The 20,466-nt window shown below is 46.1% G+C and overlaps 1 protein-coding gene across 5 annotated transcripts in view; it reads left to right on the plus strand.

The window, feature by feature from the left end:
• Positions 1 to 20,466, plus strand: part of PLCL2 (phospholipase C like 2) — a 472,193-nt gene that overhangs the window by 273,442 nt on the left and 178,285 nt on the right. For all 5 annotated transcript variants that reach the window (XM_063922176.1, XM_063922173.1, XM_063922175.1 and 2 more), the window contains one exon: positions 17,039 to 17,242. In XM_063922176.1, the coding sequence (XP_063778246.1) occupies positions 17,039 to 17,242 (204 nt within the window). The remainder of the gene's footprint in view (positions 1 to 17,038; positions 17,243 to 20,466) is intronic.

Consider the following 20,466-nt stretch of genomic DNA (forward strand, 5'->3'; position numbering starts at 1 on the left):
ACGCTCCTGATTGGACAGGAGAACCTTATGCCCGAATTCAGCGTCATGAGAGACAAAAGTATCCAAGGCATAATGTCTAATGAATGTGTTAATGGAAGACCATGTGGCTGCCTTACATATCTGTTCTGCTGAAGCACCATGTTGTGCTGCCCATGAGTAGAGTAGAGTGAGCAGAGACATTAGCCGGAACAGGGAGATCAGCTTGCGAATATGCTTCTGAAATCGTCATTCGCAGCCATCTTGCCTGCATCTGTTTAGTAGTAGGCCATCCTCTCTTGTGAAATCTGTACAGAATGAAGAGAGAATCTGTCTTACTGATGGCACTGGTACGATCCACGTAGATCCTTAATGCATGGACCACGTCCAGCGACGCATCTCCCGCAAAAAGTCCCGATACCTGAAAAGCTGGGACTACAATTTCTTTGTTAAGGTGGAATTTAGACACCACCTTAGGAAGATACCCAGACCTAGTTGTGAGAACTGCTTTATCCGGATAAAAAATCAGAAAAGGAGAACGACATGACAGCGCTCCTAAATCTGATACTCTTCTAGCTGATGCCATAGTCAGTAGAAAGAGCACTTTAGCTGTCAACCACTTAAGATCCACTTTATTAAGTGGTTCAAATGGGGCAACTTGAAGAGCTTTCAGGACTAAACATAAGTCCCACGGTACTGTAGGTGGAACAAAAGGAGGTTGAATGTGCAGCATTCCCTGGTAAAAAAGTACGCCCATCCTGTAAATTGGCAATTTTCTTTTGGAACCATACAGTCAATGCCGATACTTGCACTCTCAAGGAAGCCACTTTCAAACCTTTATCCATTCCTGCCTGTGGGAATGCTAAGTCCCTGGAAACTCTGAAAGATTTCGGATCCACATTTCTTTCACTGCACCAATTCGGTGATAAATACTAGCTGAGGAGGGTTCCCTTGCTCTGAGCATTGTTTGAATTACCTGTTGTGAGAATCCTCTTGACTTCAGGATAGACATTTCAAGAGCCACACCGTCAAAGACAGCCGTTCCAGATGTCAGTGATAACAGGGACCCTGCATCAGTAGATCTGGACGTGGAGGGAGCAGAAATGGAGCATCTATTGACATTCTCTGCAGATCTGTGTACCAATGCCTTCTGGGCCAAGCCGGAGCTATTAGAATCATGGCACCCTTTGCTTGCTTTATTTTCCTCACCACCCTGGGTAACAGGGTGATCGGAGGAAACAGATAAGCCAGATGAAAGTCCCATTTCACCGACAAGGCGTCCATAAAGATTGCTCCGGGATCCTTTGTCCTTGACCCATATGCGGGCACCTTGTTGTTCAGATGGGATGCCATGAGATCTATTTCTGGCAACCCCCATTTGTCTACTAGAGTCTGAAAGACCTCCGGGTGTAGAGCCCATTCGCTTGCTTGAATGGTGTGTCGACTGAGAAAGTCCACTTCCCAGTTTAGGACTCCCGGAACGAACACTGCGGACAAGTCTGGAAGATGGAGTTCTGCCCACTTTAGTATGTGACTTACCTCCTTCATTGCTTTTTGGCTGTGAGTTCCTCCCTGATGGTTGAGGTATGCTACTGCCGTTGCATTGTCTGAGCGGATCTGGACTGGTTTTCCCTGAAGAGTGTCCTTTGCCTGAACCAGTGCCATGTATATGGCCCGAAGTTCTAACAGGTTTATTGGCAGGTAACTTTCTTCTCTTGTCCATTGTCCCTGGAACCATAATTTTCCGGACACTGCTCCCCAGCCCTGAAGACTGGCATCTGTTGTCAGGCTCTCCCAATCTGATATCCAAAAGGATCTCCTTTTGTCTAGATGGGATGTCTGTACCCATCAGGCTAATGACTTTCTTACCTTTACTGGAAGTACCATTGTCTGTTTCTTTATTGTCTGATGTACTCCATTCCATCTGGGCAGAATCAGAGGCTGCAGATGCCTCAAGTGGAATTGTGCATATTCCACCATGTCAAATGTTGACACCATCAATCCCATCACTCGCATGGCTGCGTGAATGGATACCATCTGACTGTGTAGCAAGTCCTGAATTCTTGACTGTACCTTGGATATCTTGTTCCGAGGTAAAAATACTTTCTGCAGACCTGAATCCAGTACAGCCCCCAAGTGAGTCATTCGTTGTGACGGCACCAAAGATGATTTTGCCCAATTTATGAGCCATCCGTGCCTCTGCAGACATGTTATTGTCTGTTGGAGATGGCACAGGAGTAATTCCTGTGATTGTGCCAGGATTAAAAGGTCGTCGAGGTATGGAAAAATTCTTATCCCCTGTTTGCGGAGATAAGCTGCCATAACCACCATAATCTTGGTAAATACTCTGGGGGCTGTTGCTAACCCAAAGGGTAGGGCCTGGAACTGGAAATGCTGCTGGAGGACAGCGAACCTGAGATAACACTGATGGGACAGTGCTATAGGAACATGTAGGTAAGCATCCTGAATATCCAGGGATACCATATAATCCCCTGGTTCCATGGCCAAAACTATGGAGCGTAACGTCTCCATGTGAAACCTCAGTATCCAAATATATTTGTTTAGCATTTTGAGATTGAGAATGGGCCTAAATGACCCATTTGGCTTCTGAACCAAAAATAGGTTGGAGTAAAACCCCTGCCCCCATTGTGCCAGGGGTACTGGAATGACTACTCCTGACTGAAGCAATTTCTGAACTGCTTCTTCCAAGGCTCTGGCCTTTGTCTCTACCCGAGATGGGCTGGTGCAGAAGAACCTTCGAGGAGGGTGCTTCTTGAAGGGAAAAACATAACCTAGAGATACCGCTTCTTGCACCCAGACATCTGTTGTAGACTGTCACCAGATGTGTGCAAACGGAAGAAGTCGGCTCCCCACCCTAGGATCCCCCAGGCGGAGGCCCGCACCATCAGGCTGATGGCTTCTGGTTTGGAAGCTCTCCCTCTGGTAGCCCAATGCTTTTTTTATTTACCAAACTTATTGTATTGAGGCTGCTTACGATCATTTTTTCCTTTTGGATTTCCTTGAGACCGAAAGGGCCGGAAAACCGGACCCCTAGGTTTGGGGTTATATGTGGAAGGAAACTTGACCTTCTTGGAGTGTGCTTCTGACTCCAGAATATCTGTCAATTCTTTTCCAATTCCAAAACCTTCTAGGATTCTTAGTCGGCTTTCCACGTACGTAACCAAACTGCTCTGCGAGCAGCTATTGTTGAGGCTGATGCCCTAGAAGCAATAGTACCCATATCTAATGCGGCTTTTTCCAAGAATACTGCTGCTTGTTTAATATGGGCTATATAAGATTTTTGCTATCAGCCCAGGCAGCCACTGCCTATTCTATCCAGGCCGAAGCCATGGCAGGCCTTATGACTGAGAATATGGTTTTTAGAAAACCATCCACTCTCTTATCTGTGACATCATTTAAGGATGTTGATGGCAAAGGCAATATAGATTTTCGCACTAATCTAATCACATGCGTATCTACTTTAGGAGCTACCTCCCTTTTTAAACAGTCCCCAGCTGGAAAAGGATAGTTGGATTCACATTTTTTGGGAATTCTATATTTTTTGTTGGGTGTTGCCCAAGCCTCTTACATGATTTCTGTCAGCTGGTCTGACCCTGGAATCTCAGTCTTAACTGTCTTGGGATGTTTAAACACAGGTGCCTTGGTTTTTAACGCAGGCTCTGCTGAATCTTCTAAGGACAGAATAACCTTCATTGCTCTAATTAATTCAGCTATATCCACTGAGCTGAGACCTTCTTCCTCCTCTTCGTATACTGAAGTAGAGTAAATAGAGCTTTCATCATTCAATGAATCATCATGTGTAGCCTGTGAAGGTGAAGATTTACTTACCATCAGTTTATCAGCTTGTTTCATTTGAGAAGCTGGTGGGTGAAATGATATACCGTAGATAGGGAGCTGCATGTATGGGTACCCTATTCCTGGTACAGAAGCTGTAGGAATTATCCGTTCAGCTATACTGGACAAGGTCTGTGCAAACATAGCCCAAGGTGGATCTATCTGTACCTGATGGTGTACAGGGATCTGCCTTGTGTTCTGCTGAAAAGCAAAACAATTTGCACATAAATTATCCTGAACCAGATCCTGAGAGGATAATACAGTTTTGCAAGACAAACTTTATATGAGTGTTGTTGTAAATGTACCTTCGTCACTTTTTCTGCTCTTAGACATGATAAATAATCAGCACTTTCACAGTGTTCTACACAATTTGTGACTGTAATCACTTTAACCTTCTAAAGTGATATCAATCTGACCCTACCCATGCACCAGCATTGAGGATCAGAAGAAACAACTGACAAACATATATGAAAGCCAGCAATCACACTAGCAGTCAGTCACATGTTCTATATTAGTCATATGAGCACATCATCAACTACAAACACTTTTTTAAGTATGTAGGCGAACATTTACTGAATCCTGTAAAACAGATCTAACGTATTCAGACGCAAATGCGAAGAAAACCACAGTAAATGTACACAGACTCATATGCAATAGGCACTTAAACTTAACTATTCTTACTGACAAAGTAAATAGAAGTTTAGTGCTGTATAACCCGTACTCAGTAGAGTGGGATACAGGGAGACTCACCCTGCTTCCAGTGATCGATCAATACGTTAGCGAACGCTGAGTGAATCCAGACGCTACTAGTGTACACTGCCGGTCCAGGAACCTATAGTGGACACAGACGCTCAGTGAACACAGACGCATCGGTCACACAGCCATCTATGCTGCGATCGAATCTCTTCACGGGTACGTTCAGTGAATACAGACGCAGTGGTCACACAGCCGCCTATGTTGCGAACTGATCTCTCGTGGTAACGCTCAGTGAACAGCGACGCAGAGGCCTTCTGCTGCGACCAAGTTCCCTCTGGTAGCGTCTGAGACGGAAGCGAGGAAACAGTTCATGGCGGGAGACTCGGCGGCAACTGGTCATGAACCGGGGGGGGGGGGTCGACCAGGAGAGCATCTGACTCCCCACTGCTGACATCAACCCTAGGGATCGCGACCTCATGCTATTCCTGGTGCTTATGATCCCTAAGACCTAGCGCTGGAGCACCCGTGGTGGTGGCGCATCAGCTACTGTTTTGTAGTCTCCTCCCAAAACAGTGCGGCTGTGTCCGTATTCCATGCATGCTACGCGGAACCGATGCCTTTCCTTCTCCCCGTGCTCCAGCCACAGCTTGGTAACGTCTGCTGGACCTGCTAGTATATCTGACACAGACGCCCGCCGAAACAGCACTGTACTCGTGGGTAAGCGGTGTCACGACCTGGCGGAGAGTTGTTGGAGCTCTTTCCAATATGCGTGTGAGACGCTGTTTAGAAAGATCACTCAAAGAAAATAGTAAGACTATAAAATAAAATAAGAAAGCTTGAGGCTGCTAAAAAACAGCAGCCCTCTCACCATGGTCCGGCTCCTGCCGCACCAAACAGAAAAACTGATTTGCCTGACCCAGGGGGCGGGATATATGGACGGGCCCGTTGCATCCTGGGAGGCCGGAAAGATTTTGATCGTTTGGTGCCAATCCGCTGTCGCTCCATCATATCCCATTGTTATCCTGTGGATAACCTGTGGACCCTGCCGGAGAAATAATGATAGATGGATTGCCATGGTGAAATGAAGGTAGTATGTGATTTATAACCTCAATAGGTTGATAATGTGACTTGCTATAGACCTGCCCATTAACAACTGTATCTGTTAAACACTTAGCTTTTTTTTTTTTTTTTTCAAGAACCAGTCAAAAATTGTTTTTTTCATGATTGAATTAGGTCAAGAACATCTATTTAAAAGTTATTCAACACAAATAGCAGTATTTATGGTATATTTTACAGATGGCCATCGACAGCTGCACCGTCATACCAATGGTTTCAAACCTTCTTTATGCAACATTTATGATTCCGGAAACGATAGTTTGGTTCTGCGCAAGTTGGGTTCCACTCATGTTCCCTTGACATCATGGCTGCAATCGATGGTTGATGGCTATCTCTAGTATACTGTGCATGAACTTTAAACACTTGTAAGCGAATTTGTCGCCATCCCTAATTGGAGGCCCTGTATCGATAGTTTAGATCAATATGAGACTTTCATAATCAAAATTATCTTTCACAATAATACCAATTTAAATTATTGTTTTTTTAAATGTTTCTTCTAAATGCATGGAGATACATTGAGAAATCAATAGATATTGATAATCGAGACTTGCTTGGGTAAAGAGGCACTACAATGCTTACATTTCCTCAGCGACTGCTGCTCCCCTGCAACTGCCAGTTATACACAGTGTGGGCAGTGCTGGATTTCCCCAGCTGCTGCTTCTATTAGCAGCCACTGGGCATCATCAATGGAGTCTGCCTTTCATCAACAGCTGCTGCTCTCTCCAGGGACAGGGTGTAAACCTTTGGAACAGACCAGCAGCGCTGGCTTTCCCTGGCAGCTTCTGCACTCTGTAGCCACTGGTTGTACGCAGTGGAGGCAGGCAGGCTGTGCTGGATCTACTGGCGGCTGCTCCCATCTGCAGCTGCCGGGAATGGGGTGCCACTGGGCTGCCAATCACTTCTGACCATGGTGACTGGGACACACTAGGGAATGGAGCCATGGGTGCAGAGGGGCCGAGAGGTTCTTCTGAGATTGTGGCTACTGGAAGGTCATCGACTGACTATGACATGTTGGCTTACTTACAGTGTGTGTGTGTGTGTGTGTGTGTGTGTGTGTGTGTGTGTGTGTGAAAATATATATTTATAATACGGTAGAGTCACATTATTATGACCACCAGCTAATAGCCAGAGTAACCTCCGTGTGCAGCATGGACAGCAGCTAGACAGGCTGAAGTGTCATTTTAGGCTCACGTCTGGTAGCCCTCAGGTTCATTTTGACGGTGAGCTGCTCCACTGTAGCGTGTCTGTTAGCCCTTACTCATCTTCGTAGCCGACGTTAACCTCTCACATAAATGGCACGTGGTGCTCCGTAGTTTCCATGTTGGTTATTCACAGTGGTGCCATTAGTCCAGTCACGATACACCTTCACCACATCAGCACACGAACAGTTCACAAACTGCGCTGTTTCAGAAACACTGCCACCCTAGGCCCGAAAGCCGATAATCATTCCTTTTTGCAACTCTGATAAATCGCCACTTTTACCCATGACAGCTATGAGTGATACTGTATGTGTGCAGACGGCCTATTGCACCCCTTATATACCCACCAAGCCAGTGCTCGACATGTGACGTACTTCATGGGCTTCGCGCTGCCGATATCAAATGTAGGAAGTGGTCATATTATCATATTATTGTAACTCAACCGTGTGTGTGTGTGTATATATATATATATATATATATATATATATATATATATATATATATAAACATGTCCATCCCCCAGCATCCGCATGTAGGTTTGAACAGAACCAGCACACTGTTCTATATTTGAACAAACAATTTAATTGAAGAGACTTGGTAAGATCCAGCATATACTCATCATGGTGCAGCAGAAGCAAAGCATCGGTGGCATCCCAAACAGCCGTTTTCGGTTTCAGACCTTCATCAGGGGAATTACCAGCTAAAGTGCCATGTGCCAAAGAGAGTAAAGTGTCTGTGTGCAGTGCGAAACCGAAAACTGCTGTTTGGGATGCCACCCATGCAAATATAGAACAGTGTGCTGGTTCTGTTCAAACCTACATGCGGATGCTGGGGAATGGACATGTTTTCATATCAATTTGATTTATAACCGGACACCTGTGATTTAGCTCTGAGAGTGTCAGTGCGGCTTCCCGGGACTTTGTTCTGTGATAATATATATATATATATATATATATATATATATATATATTTCTCTTATATCCTAGAGGATGCTGGGGACTCCAAAAGGACCATGGGTTATAGACGGGAGCCGCAGGAGCTTGGGCACACTAAAAAGACTTAAGACTGGGTCCTCCCTCTATGCCCCTCCTCCAGACCTCAGTTAGACTTTGTGCCCAGGAGTGACTGGATGCACACTAGGGGAGCTCTCCTGAGTTTCTCTAGGAAAATACTTTTTGTTAGGTTTTTTATTTTCAGGGAGCCCTGCTGGCTACAGGCTCCCTGCAGTGTGGGAGTGAGAGGAGAGAAGCAGACCTACTTCTGTGAGTTTCAAGGCTCTGCTTCTCGGCTACTGGACACCATTAGCTCCAGAGGGTTCGATCACTTGGTGCGCCTAGCTGCTTGTTCCCGGAGCCACGCCGTCACCCCCTCACAGAAGCCAGAAGTCAGAAGTCGGGTGAGTATGAGAAGAACAGAAGACTTCAGGACGGCAGAAGACTTCAGTGACGGAAGGTAAAGCACAGCGGCACAGGTAAAGCCGAGGCACTTTATTACAGACCCCCGTCGGGCATTTTTTGTATGTTTAAATTTGGCGGCCCGAAGCCGCCGGGAAGGGGGCGGAGCTTCGGTCCGCGGCTCACTCGCGTGCCATTTTCTCCCTACACAGCACCGCGGGAGAGACGCTGTTGGGACCTCCACGTTTTCTGCAAGTATAGGGGGCATCTCCAGTGGGGAGCCGCTGTGGGGTACCAGTTGTGAATTATAAGGCAGCGCTGGGTACACTTAATCTTCTGTGTCCCAATACAGGCGCTGGGGTGTGAGCTGGCATACTCCCTCTGTCTCCTCTTCTGGGCTGAATTGTGGGCCTGTCACCTTGCTGGGACGGTTCTGGGTGTTGTGGGTGTCGTTACTGCGTGTCGACATGTCGGAACCTGAATGTTATTCACCAGAGGAGGTTATAGGATGTGAGGATGCGGGGCTAGAGCTAGCACTGTCGACGCAGCCGACTCCTGATTTACTAGCAATCCTTACTACAATAAATTCCAATGTAGCTTCTTTATCTAAGAGGTTAGATAAGTCTGAGTCACAGACCCAGGTGTGGAAGAAATCTATGGAGGAGGCTTTATCTCAGGTACAGACCCCATCCGGGTCCCATAAGAGGCCTTTTACTCAGGTGGGGGATACGGATACCGACACAGACTCTGATTCCGAGGTCGATTTCACTGAGGCGGCGTTACATCCACGTTTAGTTAAGAGTATTCAGTACATGATTGTGGCTAAAAAGGATGTGTTGCAGATTTCTGATGAACCTGCGGTGCAGGAAACAAGGATTTGCTTATTCAAGGGGAAGAAACCGGAGGTAAAGTTTCCCCCCTCTCATGAAATGAATACTCTTTGTGAAAAGGCTTGGGAATCGCCGGATAAGAAATGGCAGATTCCCAAGAGGATTCTTATGGCGTATCCTTTTCCCTCTGATGACAGGGAAAAATGGGAGACATCTCCAACCGTTGATAAAGCTCTATCCCGTTTGTCTAAGAAGGTGGCACTTCCGTCTCCTGACACGGCAGCTCTCAAGGATCCGGCGGATCGCAAGTTGGAGACGTGTCTGAAGTCCATTTTCGCTAATACGGGTGCATTGCTCAGACCTGCTGTGGCGTCGGTATGGGTGAGTAGTGCTATTGCTAAATGGGAGGAGAATTTAGCTAATGACATGGATACTCTTGATAAAGATAATGTCCTTCTAACTCTTGGTTATATTAAGGACGCTGCAGATTACCTGAAGGACGCGGCAAGGGACGTCTGTCTCTTGGGATCAAGGACCAATGCCATGTCGATATCTGCCAGGAGGGCCTTGTGGATCCATCAATGGAATGCTGATGCCGACTCCAAGAGGTCTATGGAAGCTCTACCCTTTAAAGGTACGGTCTTGTTTGGGGACACCCTGGCGGACCTAGTCTCGACCGCGACTGCGGGTAAGTCCTCTTTTCTTCCTTATGTTCCCACACAACAGAAGAAGGCACCACATCAGCAAATGCAGTCCTTTCGTCACAATAAATACAGGCGTGGAAAGGGTTCGTCTTTCCTCGCCTCAAAGGGTAGAGGACGGGGAAGAAAAATTCCTGCAACCTCAGGTGCACAGGACCAGAAGTCCTCGCCGGCTGCTACCAAGTCCACCGCATGACGCTGGGGCTTCCCTGGGGGAGTCCGGACCGGTGGGGGGCCGTCTTCAGGTATTCAGCCAGGTCTGGATTCAATCAGACCTGGATCCTTGGGTGTTAGAAATCGTGTCTCAAGGATACAAACTGGAGTTTCAGGAGATGCCCCCTCACCGGTTCTTCATTTCGGCATTACCAGTGGTTCTTCCGGACAGGGAGGTGGTCCGGGCGGCCATTCAAAAATTGTGTCTACAAAGGGTCATTGTTCCCGTCCCTCCGTCCCAGCGGGGGGAGGGGTTCTACTCAAGCCTCTTTGTGGTACCGAAACCGGACGGTTCGGTCAGACCAATTCTAAATCTAAAATCCCTCAATCCATACTTGAAAGTCTTCAGGTTCAAGATGGAATCCCTTTGAGCGGTGATTGCCAGCCTGGAGGCGGGGGATTTTATGGCATCAGTCGACATAAAGGTTCCCTACTTACATGTGCCGATATATCCTCCGCATCAGGCTTCCCTCAGGTTTGCGATACAGGATTCTCATTACCAATTTCAGACGTTGCCGTTTGGGCTTTCCACGGCTCCGAGGATTTTCACCAAGGTCATGGCGGAAATGATGGTTCTTCTTCGCAAACAAGGGGTTTCAATTATCCCGTACTTGGACGATCTCCTGATAAAGGCGAGGTCCAAGGAACGATTGCTGACAAGTGTAGAGTTGTCTCTATCGGTTCTGCGACAACACGGATGGGTCCTCAATTTGCCGAAATCCCAGTTGATTCCGACCACTCGGCTTCCTTTTCTGGGCATGATTCTGGACACGGAGTTACAGAAGGTATTCCTTCCAGAAGAAAAGGCTCTGGAATTGCAGACGATGGTCAGAGAACTTCTGCAGCCGACGAGTGTGTCGATCCATCATTGTACTCGGGTTCTGGGGAAGATGGTTGCGGCATACGAAGCCATTCCATACGGCAGATTTCATGCCCGCATGTTTCAGTGGGACTTGCTGAGCAAATGGTCCGGGTCTCACCTACACATTCACCGGAAGATAAGTCTATCTCCCAGAGCCAGAATTTTTCTCCTTTGGTGGCTACAAGCTCATCACCTCCTGGGGGGACGCAGATTCGGTATCCAGGATTGGGTACTTCTGACAACAGATGCAAGTCTCCGGGGCTGGGGCGCAGTCACCCAAGGAAGAAATTTCCAGGGAAAATGGTCGCTCCAGGAAGCCTGTCTCCACATAAATGTTCTAGAGTTAAGAGCCATTTACAACGGCCTGCTCCAAGCAAGAAGTCTTCTTCAGGGTCGACCGGTCCTGGGACAGTCAGACAACATCACAGCGGTGGCCCATATAAACCGGCAAGGCGGAACGAGGAGCAGAGCAGCAATGGCGGAGGCCACAAAGATACTTCGCTGGGCGGAACAACACATCAGCGCACTGTCAGCAGTTTTCCTACCGGGGGTGGACAACTGGGAAGCGGATTTCCTCAGCAGACACGACCTCCATCCGGGAGAGTGGGCTCTGCACCAAGAGGTATTTGCAGAAGTGACAAGACGCTGGGGAATTCCGTTGATAGACATGATGGCGTCTCGGCTCAACAAGAAGCTCTTGAGGTATTGTTCCAGGTCAAGGGACCCACAAGCCACGGCGGTGGACGCCCTGGTGTCTCCGTGGGTCTTCCAGTCGGTGTATGTGTTCCCTCCTCTTCCTCTCATTCCAAAGGTGCTGGGGATCATTCGTCGAGCAAGGGTTCAGGCGATTCTCGTCGTCCCAGACTGGCCAAGAAGGGCCTGGTACCCGGATCTTCAGGACTTACTGGTGGAAGATCCTTGGCCGCTTCCTTTAAGAGAGGATCTGTTGTTACAGGGTCCATGCGTGTTTCTGGACTTACCGCGGCTGCGTTTGACGGCATGGAGGTTGAGCGCCAGATCTTAGCTCGTAAGGGTATTCCCAGGGAGGTCATTCCAACTCTCATTAAGGCTAGGAAAGAGGTTACAGCTAAACACTATCACCGTATCTGGAGGAAATATGTTTCCTGGTGTGAGGTTAAAAAGGCTCCTGCGGAGGATTTTCACTTGGGTCATTTTCTCCACTTTTTACAGGCGGGTGTAGATGCAGGCATGAAATTGGGTTCCATCAAAGTGCAAATTTCGGCTTTGTCTATTTTCTTTCAAAAAGAGTTAGCTGCCCTCCCAGAGGTTCAGACTTTTGTAAAGGGTGTAATGCATATCAATCCACCGTTTGTACCGCCTGTAGCGCCATGGGACCTTGATGTCGTCTTACGGTTCCTCATGTCTTCCTGGTTTGAACCTTTGCGGACGGTTGAATTAAAATTTCTCACTTGGAAGGTAGTTATGCTTTTGGCACTGGCATCTGCCAGGCGAGTATCGGAATTGGCAGCTTTATCTCATAAGAGTCCGTACTTGATTTTTCATGCGGATAGGGCGGAATTGAGGACTCGTCAACAATTTCTACCGAAGGTGGTTTCGTCATTTCACATTAACCAACCTATTGTGGTTCCGGTAGCTACGGAAGAAGTGGCGATTCCAAAATCTCTGGATGTTGTAAGAGCGTTAAAAGTTTACGTTTCTAGGACAGCTGTTACTAGGAAAACTGAAGCGTTGTTTGTTTGTATGCGGCCAACAAGGTTGGTCATCCCGCGTCAAAACAGACTATTGCACGCTGGATTTGTAGTACGATCCAGCAAGCTCATTCTTCGGTGGGGTTGCCGGTGCCGAAGTCGGTTAAAGCCCATTCTACCAGAAAGGTGGGCTCATCTTGGGCGGCTGCCAGAGGTGTTTCGGCACTACAGCTTTGCCGAGCGGCTACTTGGTCGGGTTCGAACACTTTTGCTAAATTCTATAAGTTTGATACCCTGGCCGATGAGGACCTGGCGTTTGCTCAGTCGGTGCTGCAGAGTCGTCCGCACTCTCCCGCCCGTTCTGGAGCTTTGGTATAATCCCCATGGTCCTTTTGGAGTCCCCAGCATCCTCTAGGACGTAAGAGAAAATAGGATTTTGGTACTCACCGTTAAATCCTTTTCTCCTAGTCCGTAGAGGATGCTGGGCGCCCGTCCCAGTGCGGACTATTACTTGCATTATATATTTTCTTACTGGTTAAGTTAGTTTATACACGACTTGTGTATTAGTTTGTTGCAGCTGGTTGCTGGAGTTTTATGCATACTGTTATCTGGTTTGGCGTTATTCCGGTTGTACGGTATGTTTATGGTGTGGGCTGGTAATTTGGTAGCCCTTAGTTAAGACAAAAATCTTTCCTTGTAATGTCCGTCTCTCCTGGGCACAGTTCCTATAACTGAGGTCTGGAGGAGGGGCATAGAGGGAGGAGCCAGTTCACACCCAGTCTTAAGTCTTTTTAGTGTGCCCAAACACCTGCGGATCCCGTCTATACCCCATGGTCCTTTTGGAGTCCCCAGCATCCTCTACGGACTAGGAGAAAAGGATTTAATGGTGAGTACCAAAATCCTATTATGTGTATATATATATATATATATATATTTATAGATAGCAAGATACAGGTCTGGATTTAGGGCATGGGCCTGGGGCTGAAAATGATCGAGTCTATAGTAAGAAGCGGAGGAGGTGTGACCAGTGCTGTGTGGGTTGAGCTAGAGCCATGTGGGTGTGTTCGCCCCCTACACTATCAGCCCCAATGTCTCCCTAAATATGTATAAAAGCAGAAAAATTGCATAATTTTTGTCAGAAAAATAGATATAAAAGTTTAATATTATGATTTATGGCCAGCTGACTGTGTAGCAAGATGGTCAGCTGGCCATGATCTTACCATCATGGCGATGGCCTATTGTTATATGAAGGCCTGGAGTTTTAGTCCCATCTGCCTGATTGTTGATCTGGCCATGTTTCTTCCAGCTGATAGGATATCACATATGTAGTTCAGCAGCTGTCCTGGGGAGTATGTATTGTCTGGGTATTTTCTGATTTGTAGAAGACTAGTACTTGAGAGGCATGAGGAAATTGACCATGGCCTTAAATGCGCAATCTATTTTTACCCCACCACATTTCAAAGCTAAACATTCATTCATTGTATTGTAATCAGGCTTTCATGCATTTATAACTTTATTTGACTTCTGTCCAGTTTCTAACAGCAACTCTGCTGCCAGTTAGTTGAAACCTTCCCTAATAGATGTCCTAGAGGCAGTGTTGTTCTTGAAATGGCGCAGCGTGTTTCTGCTTGTCCTGTGCAAATTTGCTGTTGAAACACTGAGCCTGATGCTTAGTTGGGAATAAGGGGCCTGATTCAGAGATGTATGCAGCTGCTGTGCAAAGTATGCTAATGCCGCAGGAGGCGCTTAAAGTCAAAAGACACCCACTGCCAGCATTGTAGATGGATGCATCACCATCGTGAGCATCGGTTACAGCATCGCCCATTTGTGTTTTAGATTTCTCAGAATGTCCGTCTCCTCCTGTATGTATTTGCTTTCCTTGCACTGCAGCATGGTTTGTCCAGGTGCACAGTTACTTGTCTTTCCTTTCCCTCCTCAGAAACTACCCCACAGTTGTATTAAATTAAAATGTAGTGTACAGTCCAATATAGGACTAGCTCTTCTACCCCTTCTTCGCACTGGAGGTGGTTCTGATTTTCACAGTTGTAAATATAGATAAGTGTTAATCAATAGAGATGTAAATTTGAGACATCTTAATGTAAGTAAATATTAATCCATGGTTCTTGTCGTTACCCGAGGAGATATGATAAAAAGTGACAGGACCATTTTTGTACTTTGTTAAATTCTAGCCACTGGAGGTGCAATCCAAATTTTGATCTGATTAGGGCTTATCATTCACACAACACAAGCCACGCATTGGTAGTGATGTCATTATGTCGATAAGGGGTCATGGGAGCCGCGATAAGACATGGGATCAGGGACTTATCCCCGATCCCATGTGTTTTTGTGCGATCGCACTAATTTCGTGCAATGAAAGCGGCCTCTAATTGTATACCGCGATAATGACCATCGGTCATTGGCCCTCATTCCGAGTTGATCGCTAGCTGCTTTCGTTCGCAGCGCGACAATTAGTTGAAAAAGCGTAATTTCTGCGCATGCGTACAGGCCGCAGTACGCACGTGCGAAGTACTTTCACACAAAACTATGCAGTTTTACACAAGGTCGAGCAACGCTTTTCTGTTGCTCTGCTGATCGGTGAGTGATTGACAGGAAGTGGGTGTTTCTGGGTGGTAACTGGCCGTTTTCAGGGAGTGTGCTAAAAAACGCAGGCATGTCAGGTAAAAACGCAGGCGTGCCTGGTGAAATGAGTGGCTGGCCGAACGCAGGGCGTGTTTGTGACGTCAAAGCAGGAACTAAACTGACTGAGGTGATCGCAAGGTAGGAGTAGGTCTGTAGCTGCTCAGAAACTGCATGAAAATTTTTACGAGCAGTTCTGCTAACCTTTCGGTCGCACTTCTGCTAAGCTAAGATACACTCCCAGAGGGCGGCGGCCTATCGTTTGCACTGCTGCAAAAAGCAGCTAGCGAGCGATCAACTCGGAATGAGGGCCATTAATCGCGATATCTGGTTGTTCTGATCGGCCTAAATGGCATCAGAGCTAATAGGATACTGATGATGGACCAATGGGGTCCACTGAACTCTAGAGGAACACTTCTATGCCATTGCATTTCATCTCCACTAGACTGTTTGCAGAAGTCTGTGTGTCATCAACTAAAAGTTCAGTGATATACATTACTTTCACCCCCTTGGTCCAACATAAACTGTTGTCCTTTATGTTACTAACCTTTGAAGGACATTTTACCCATTGGAGGGATTTTCTCTCTGTGACCAAATACACAAAATAAAGTTTGGTTTTAGATCCATCTTAGCTGGCATAACCAGTGATTTATTTGTTTTACCAGGCTAACTTTACTACACATATTATGGGCATTTGGGTGGTCATTCCGAGTTGTTTGCTAGCTGTTTTCGTTCGCAGCGCAGCGTTTATGCAAAAAAGTGGCACCTCTGCGTATGCGTATGCGGCGCAATGCGCATGCGCGACGTACTTTCACAACAGCCGATACTTTTTCACACCAGTTCTAGCAAAGCTTTTCAGTCGCACTGCCGGCCGCAGAGTGATTGACCGGAAAGGGGCATTTATGGGTGTCAACTGACCGTTTTCAGGGAGTGTGCTGAAAAACGCAGGCGTGTCAGATATAAACGCAGGCGTGCCTGGCTGAACGCAGGGCGTGTTTGTGATGTCAAAACAGGAACTGAACAGTCTTAAGTGATCGCAAGCTAGGAGTAGGTCTGAAGCTACTCTGAAACTGCTCAAAAATATTTTGGTGCTGCTCTGCGATCCTTTCGTTCGCACTTCTGCTAAGCTAAGATACACTCCCAGAGGGCGGCGGCTTAGCATTTGCATGGCTGCTAAAAGCAGCTACCGAGCGAACAACTTGGAATGAGGGCCCTGGTTTTGTACCTCTGAGGAAGTCCCTTGGGACGAAACGCGTTGGATTCATATTCTGTTTCACTTCTGTGTCGTAATTTGATTACACGACGGCAAAGGAATTTGCTAAACTGAATGTAAACTGGATAAATCCAAAACACTCTTCTGTGAAACTGTACAGATGTCTTTTATGTACCACTAATTATTTTAATAATGCTCTTGTGAATACATTTTCTAAATGGTTCTAATTTGGAAGAAACATTGTTGTTAGCGCCCTCAGATCAGATTGGTAGATATATATAATATATATATATATATATATATATATATATATATATATATATAAATTCATCTTTGTCTTCTATGGTATTTATGTGAAGATGTGTCAAACATTTTAAAGAGGAGCAGTGGAGGTGTCGCCCATAGCTTTTAATCAGTTTCTAGCTATCAAGATATAGAATGCACTAGATAAATGACAGCTACAGTATAACCTGATTGGTTTCTATGGGCAACACCTCCATTTATGCAAGTTAGAGGTTTGATCATTTTTCTCCTTGGATTAATACAACACATGGCATATGAATCAAGCTTTTTAATTTTAGATTTTAAATGTTGTCATACATGTATTTTATACTTGTCAAGGTAACACTAACGGCAAGAAATAATGATTGTTTTTTCTTTATTTTTGTACACACAGACTGCGGTTGTTTCGTTCAAAGAGTTGTGTGGACTGTCTCCTGTAGCTAATCTTATGCAGTGTATAATGGCTCTTTCAACCCGACTAGCTGGACCTGACAACACTCCAGTTGTTGTAATGAACCTCAGTGATCAGTATCCTACAATGGAGCTACAGGGCACAGTTCCAGAGGTCATGAAAAGGATTTTAACAGCATATGACTCCGTGAGTACCTCATTCACCATTGTTTAGTATGTACGTTTGTTTGTTTTTTTATAAAATCCCCATGGTTACTCTATTTTTTACAGCCTATTGAAACCGCATTTAGAGGTTAATTACCAGATATTATTCATTATAATTATTATTAATAATAAATTTAATTATATTTATCTGGCACTGCAAGTGGTCCGCAGCACCGTACATCTGGCAACAGTAGAGCAGTACAGGGTACACAAAACATTGCATCACATTACAGTAAGCAAAACATAAACAGAGCACAAGTAACAGTAATGAAACACCATACATTTTGTGGAAAATGTGCCTTAAATTATATCTAGATGACCCAACCAAGATCATATTTTTGCTATTCTTAAATAGAAGAATTGCACTTTATCGCTATTGCATTGAGAATATGGACAAGTGTGTTGCTAATTATCCTTATGATGGTATCATAGTTACACGTCAGCGCTACCAATTCCACTTCCTGATTGATAGTTACTGCAGATAAAAGTGTTGCTTTAATAGCAGTGTTTATATGATAATTGGGCTGCTTGTAACTTTTTTGGATACAGGATACAGGTCTATTGACCCATCGAATCGTGTGCAGGCAGCATGGCTGTGCCTACACACTGGCTAGTCCTCGCTGGAATAATGGTTATCTAGTACACTTTGAAAATCCCACTGGAGGAGGGCAAATGACTAGAAACGACTAGACATACGTTTTTCTAGTCAGAAGAATAATTTTCATTTTTGAGGTTTTTTTTGGGGAGAGGCCTTGGAGAGTGATAAAAATGGAGAGAGATAAACTGCCAACCAATCCGCTCCTAACTGCCATGTCACAGGCTGTGTTGAAAAATGAAAGGAGCTTATTGCATCTCACCCTCAATACCAGATTTCATAGGATATTGTCCTAGCAGGGGGAAAGATCGCATTATCCTATTCTGCAGTATAACAGTATAACTACTGTATTAGCTAAATTATTTCCAGTGTTGAATATTTGCTTTGCTTTATTGTTAACGTTAAATTTAATATTCTACATAACAGTCCAGACTAGGGCCGGACTGCCCATCTAGCCCTTATGGCAGATGCCAGAAGGGCCAATGGGCTGGTCTGGCTGTCCGGTCACACAGAGAGCAACGTAGGCTGCACACCGCTTCCTGCTCCCAGGTTTGTAGTACCAGAGGCCTGATGTGCCTGTTTCTAAGAAATATGGGGGCATGTCGCGAGTCCTCGCCCCTTTTACGTTGCGCACACACCCTTTCACATGTGCCTTCCACACACGCGTGTACACGAATGCCAGAGCCGAGAAACAGCCCCAGTCCGTCCCTGACCCTAACACTAAATTAGTTATTGTACAGTACATAGCCGAGAAATCATTCTAATCAGTTAACTGCTGTGCCTTATTTACTATCATTATTGGCAAACACTGATGTAACCCTTTCAATCCATAGTACTAAATCAACTTGTCATCTCTAAACCTATTTACTGCAATTTAGAGTTCAGACATCTACTACAATTCCCTGCTCTAAGATTCGCTACCTCATGAAGAATAATGAAATTAGGTTGACCTGATCAGTTTCTGTAAGTCACGCACTTATTTCCATGATCTCAAAAAGCTTAGAGATGTTCTGTAGTATTCCTCATGGCTTCCCTGCTACAATGTATCATAGCTCTCTGGCTGTTCCAGTCAGATGAATCTCTTTTGTGTTTCGTGCCATGTAAAATCTCCTGTGTTGTCCTTGATTGTGATCCATACATTTTCAGTGTGGAGGATTTACAGTATTGTACTCATGGAGGTATTCTCTTAGGTCATGAGGTCTGTAGAGGAGAGTTGGAAAGTGTGATTCTGTCACCATATCAATGTAACATATGTGCATATTGAGTGGCCTCAGAACTATTGTGTTCTCGTGCAGTGTTGGCTAAACTGGCATTCCTTTCCAATTCAATTACAGCACATATCAGATTAATAGCACATTGGACCTAAGTCAGATCTGATCGCAGCAGCAAATTTGTTAGCTAATGGGCAAAACCATGTGCACTGCAGGGGAGGCAGATGTAACATGTGCAGAGAGAGTTAAATTGCAGTGTACAAATAATGCAGCCTGTATTTACTTGCACAGAAACAAAATAACCCACCCAAATCTAACTCTCTCTGCACATGTTATGTCTCCCCCCCCTGCAGTGCACATGGGGGGTCATTCTGACCCGATCGCACACTGCAGTTTATCGCAGCGGTGCGATCGGGTCAGAACTGCGCATGCGCCGGCGCCGCAGTGCGCCGGCGCATGCCAGAAGGCCGTCGGCCCGCTACGATTGCCTCTACCTGATGGACAGGCAGAGGCGGTCGCTGGGTGGGGGAACGGTCCGGCCAACACAGGGGGTGGGCCGCAGCGGCTGCGTGACGTCACAAGCAGCCGCTGCGGGCTGGGGAGCGATGAGTAGCTCCCGGCCAGCACGCAAAAGCTGCGCTGGTCGGGAGCTACTCTTGAAGTGCAAAGGCATCACCACTGTGTGATGCCTTTGCACATCTGTGGGGGGGGGCCGGCACTGACATGTGGGGCGGGGTAGCCCTGTGCTGGGCGTCCCACTGCATGTCAGTGTGAATGATCGTAGCTGTGCTAAATTTAGCACAGCTACGATCATCTCGGAATGACCCCCATGGTTTTGCCCATTAGCTAACGAATTTGCTGCTGCAATCAACTCTGATTAAGCCCATTACCCATTAACTATTTGCACCTTTGATTCTATTCTTTTGTGGCCACACATACTGTACAGTATATATGATACATTCAATTTACTAGTCCAGTCCATGACTGGGTTTTCCAATAATTGTCTCTACGGGTTCGGTATATGTTATTGCCGCACGGGATGCCTAATGTCAGTATACCGATGTCGGCATCCCTAGTGATAGAATGGGGGGGGGGGGCGAGCGCAACGAAGCCCCTTGCGGGCTCGGTGGCGAGCTACGCTCTTCACAGGTTCTAATCTCCCTCTGTGGGTGCCGTTGTGATCCTGGCGGCGGTATTATAACAGCCGGGATCCCGACGAGCGGTATGTTAACCACATACTGTCTCTACGGCAACCTGTCTGTTAGAGGTCTTAGAGGTCTTACAAATAAGATCCACAAGAGTTAAGAGATATTTCGAAAGCTCTTTGCAGTTACGCTCAATTACAGAATTCCCTAAGCTTCTCTTTCTGTTCTACCAGACTAGTTTACACGTATTTATTTT

Source organism: Pseudophryne corroboree, chromosome 5 (assembly GCF_028390025.1).
Source record: "Pseudophryne corroboree isolate aPseCor3 chromosome 5, aPseCor3.hap2, whole genome shotgun sequence".
NCBI lineage: Eukaryota > Metazoa > Chordata > Amphibia > Anura > Myobatrachidae > Pseudophryne > Pseudophryne corroboree.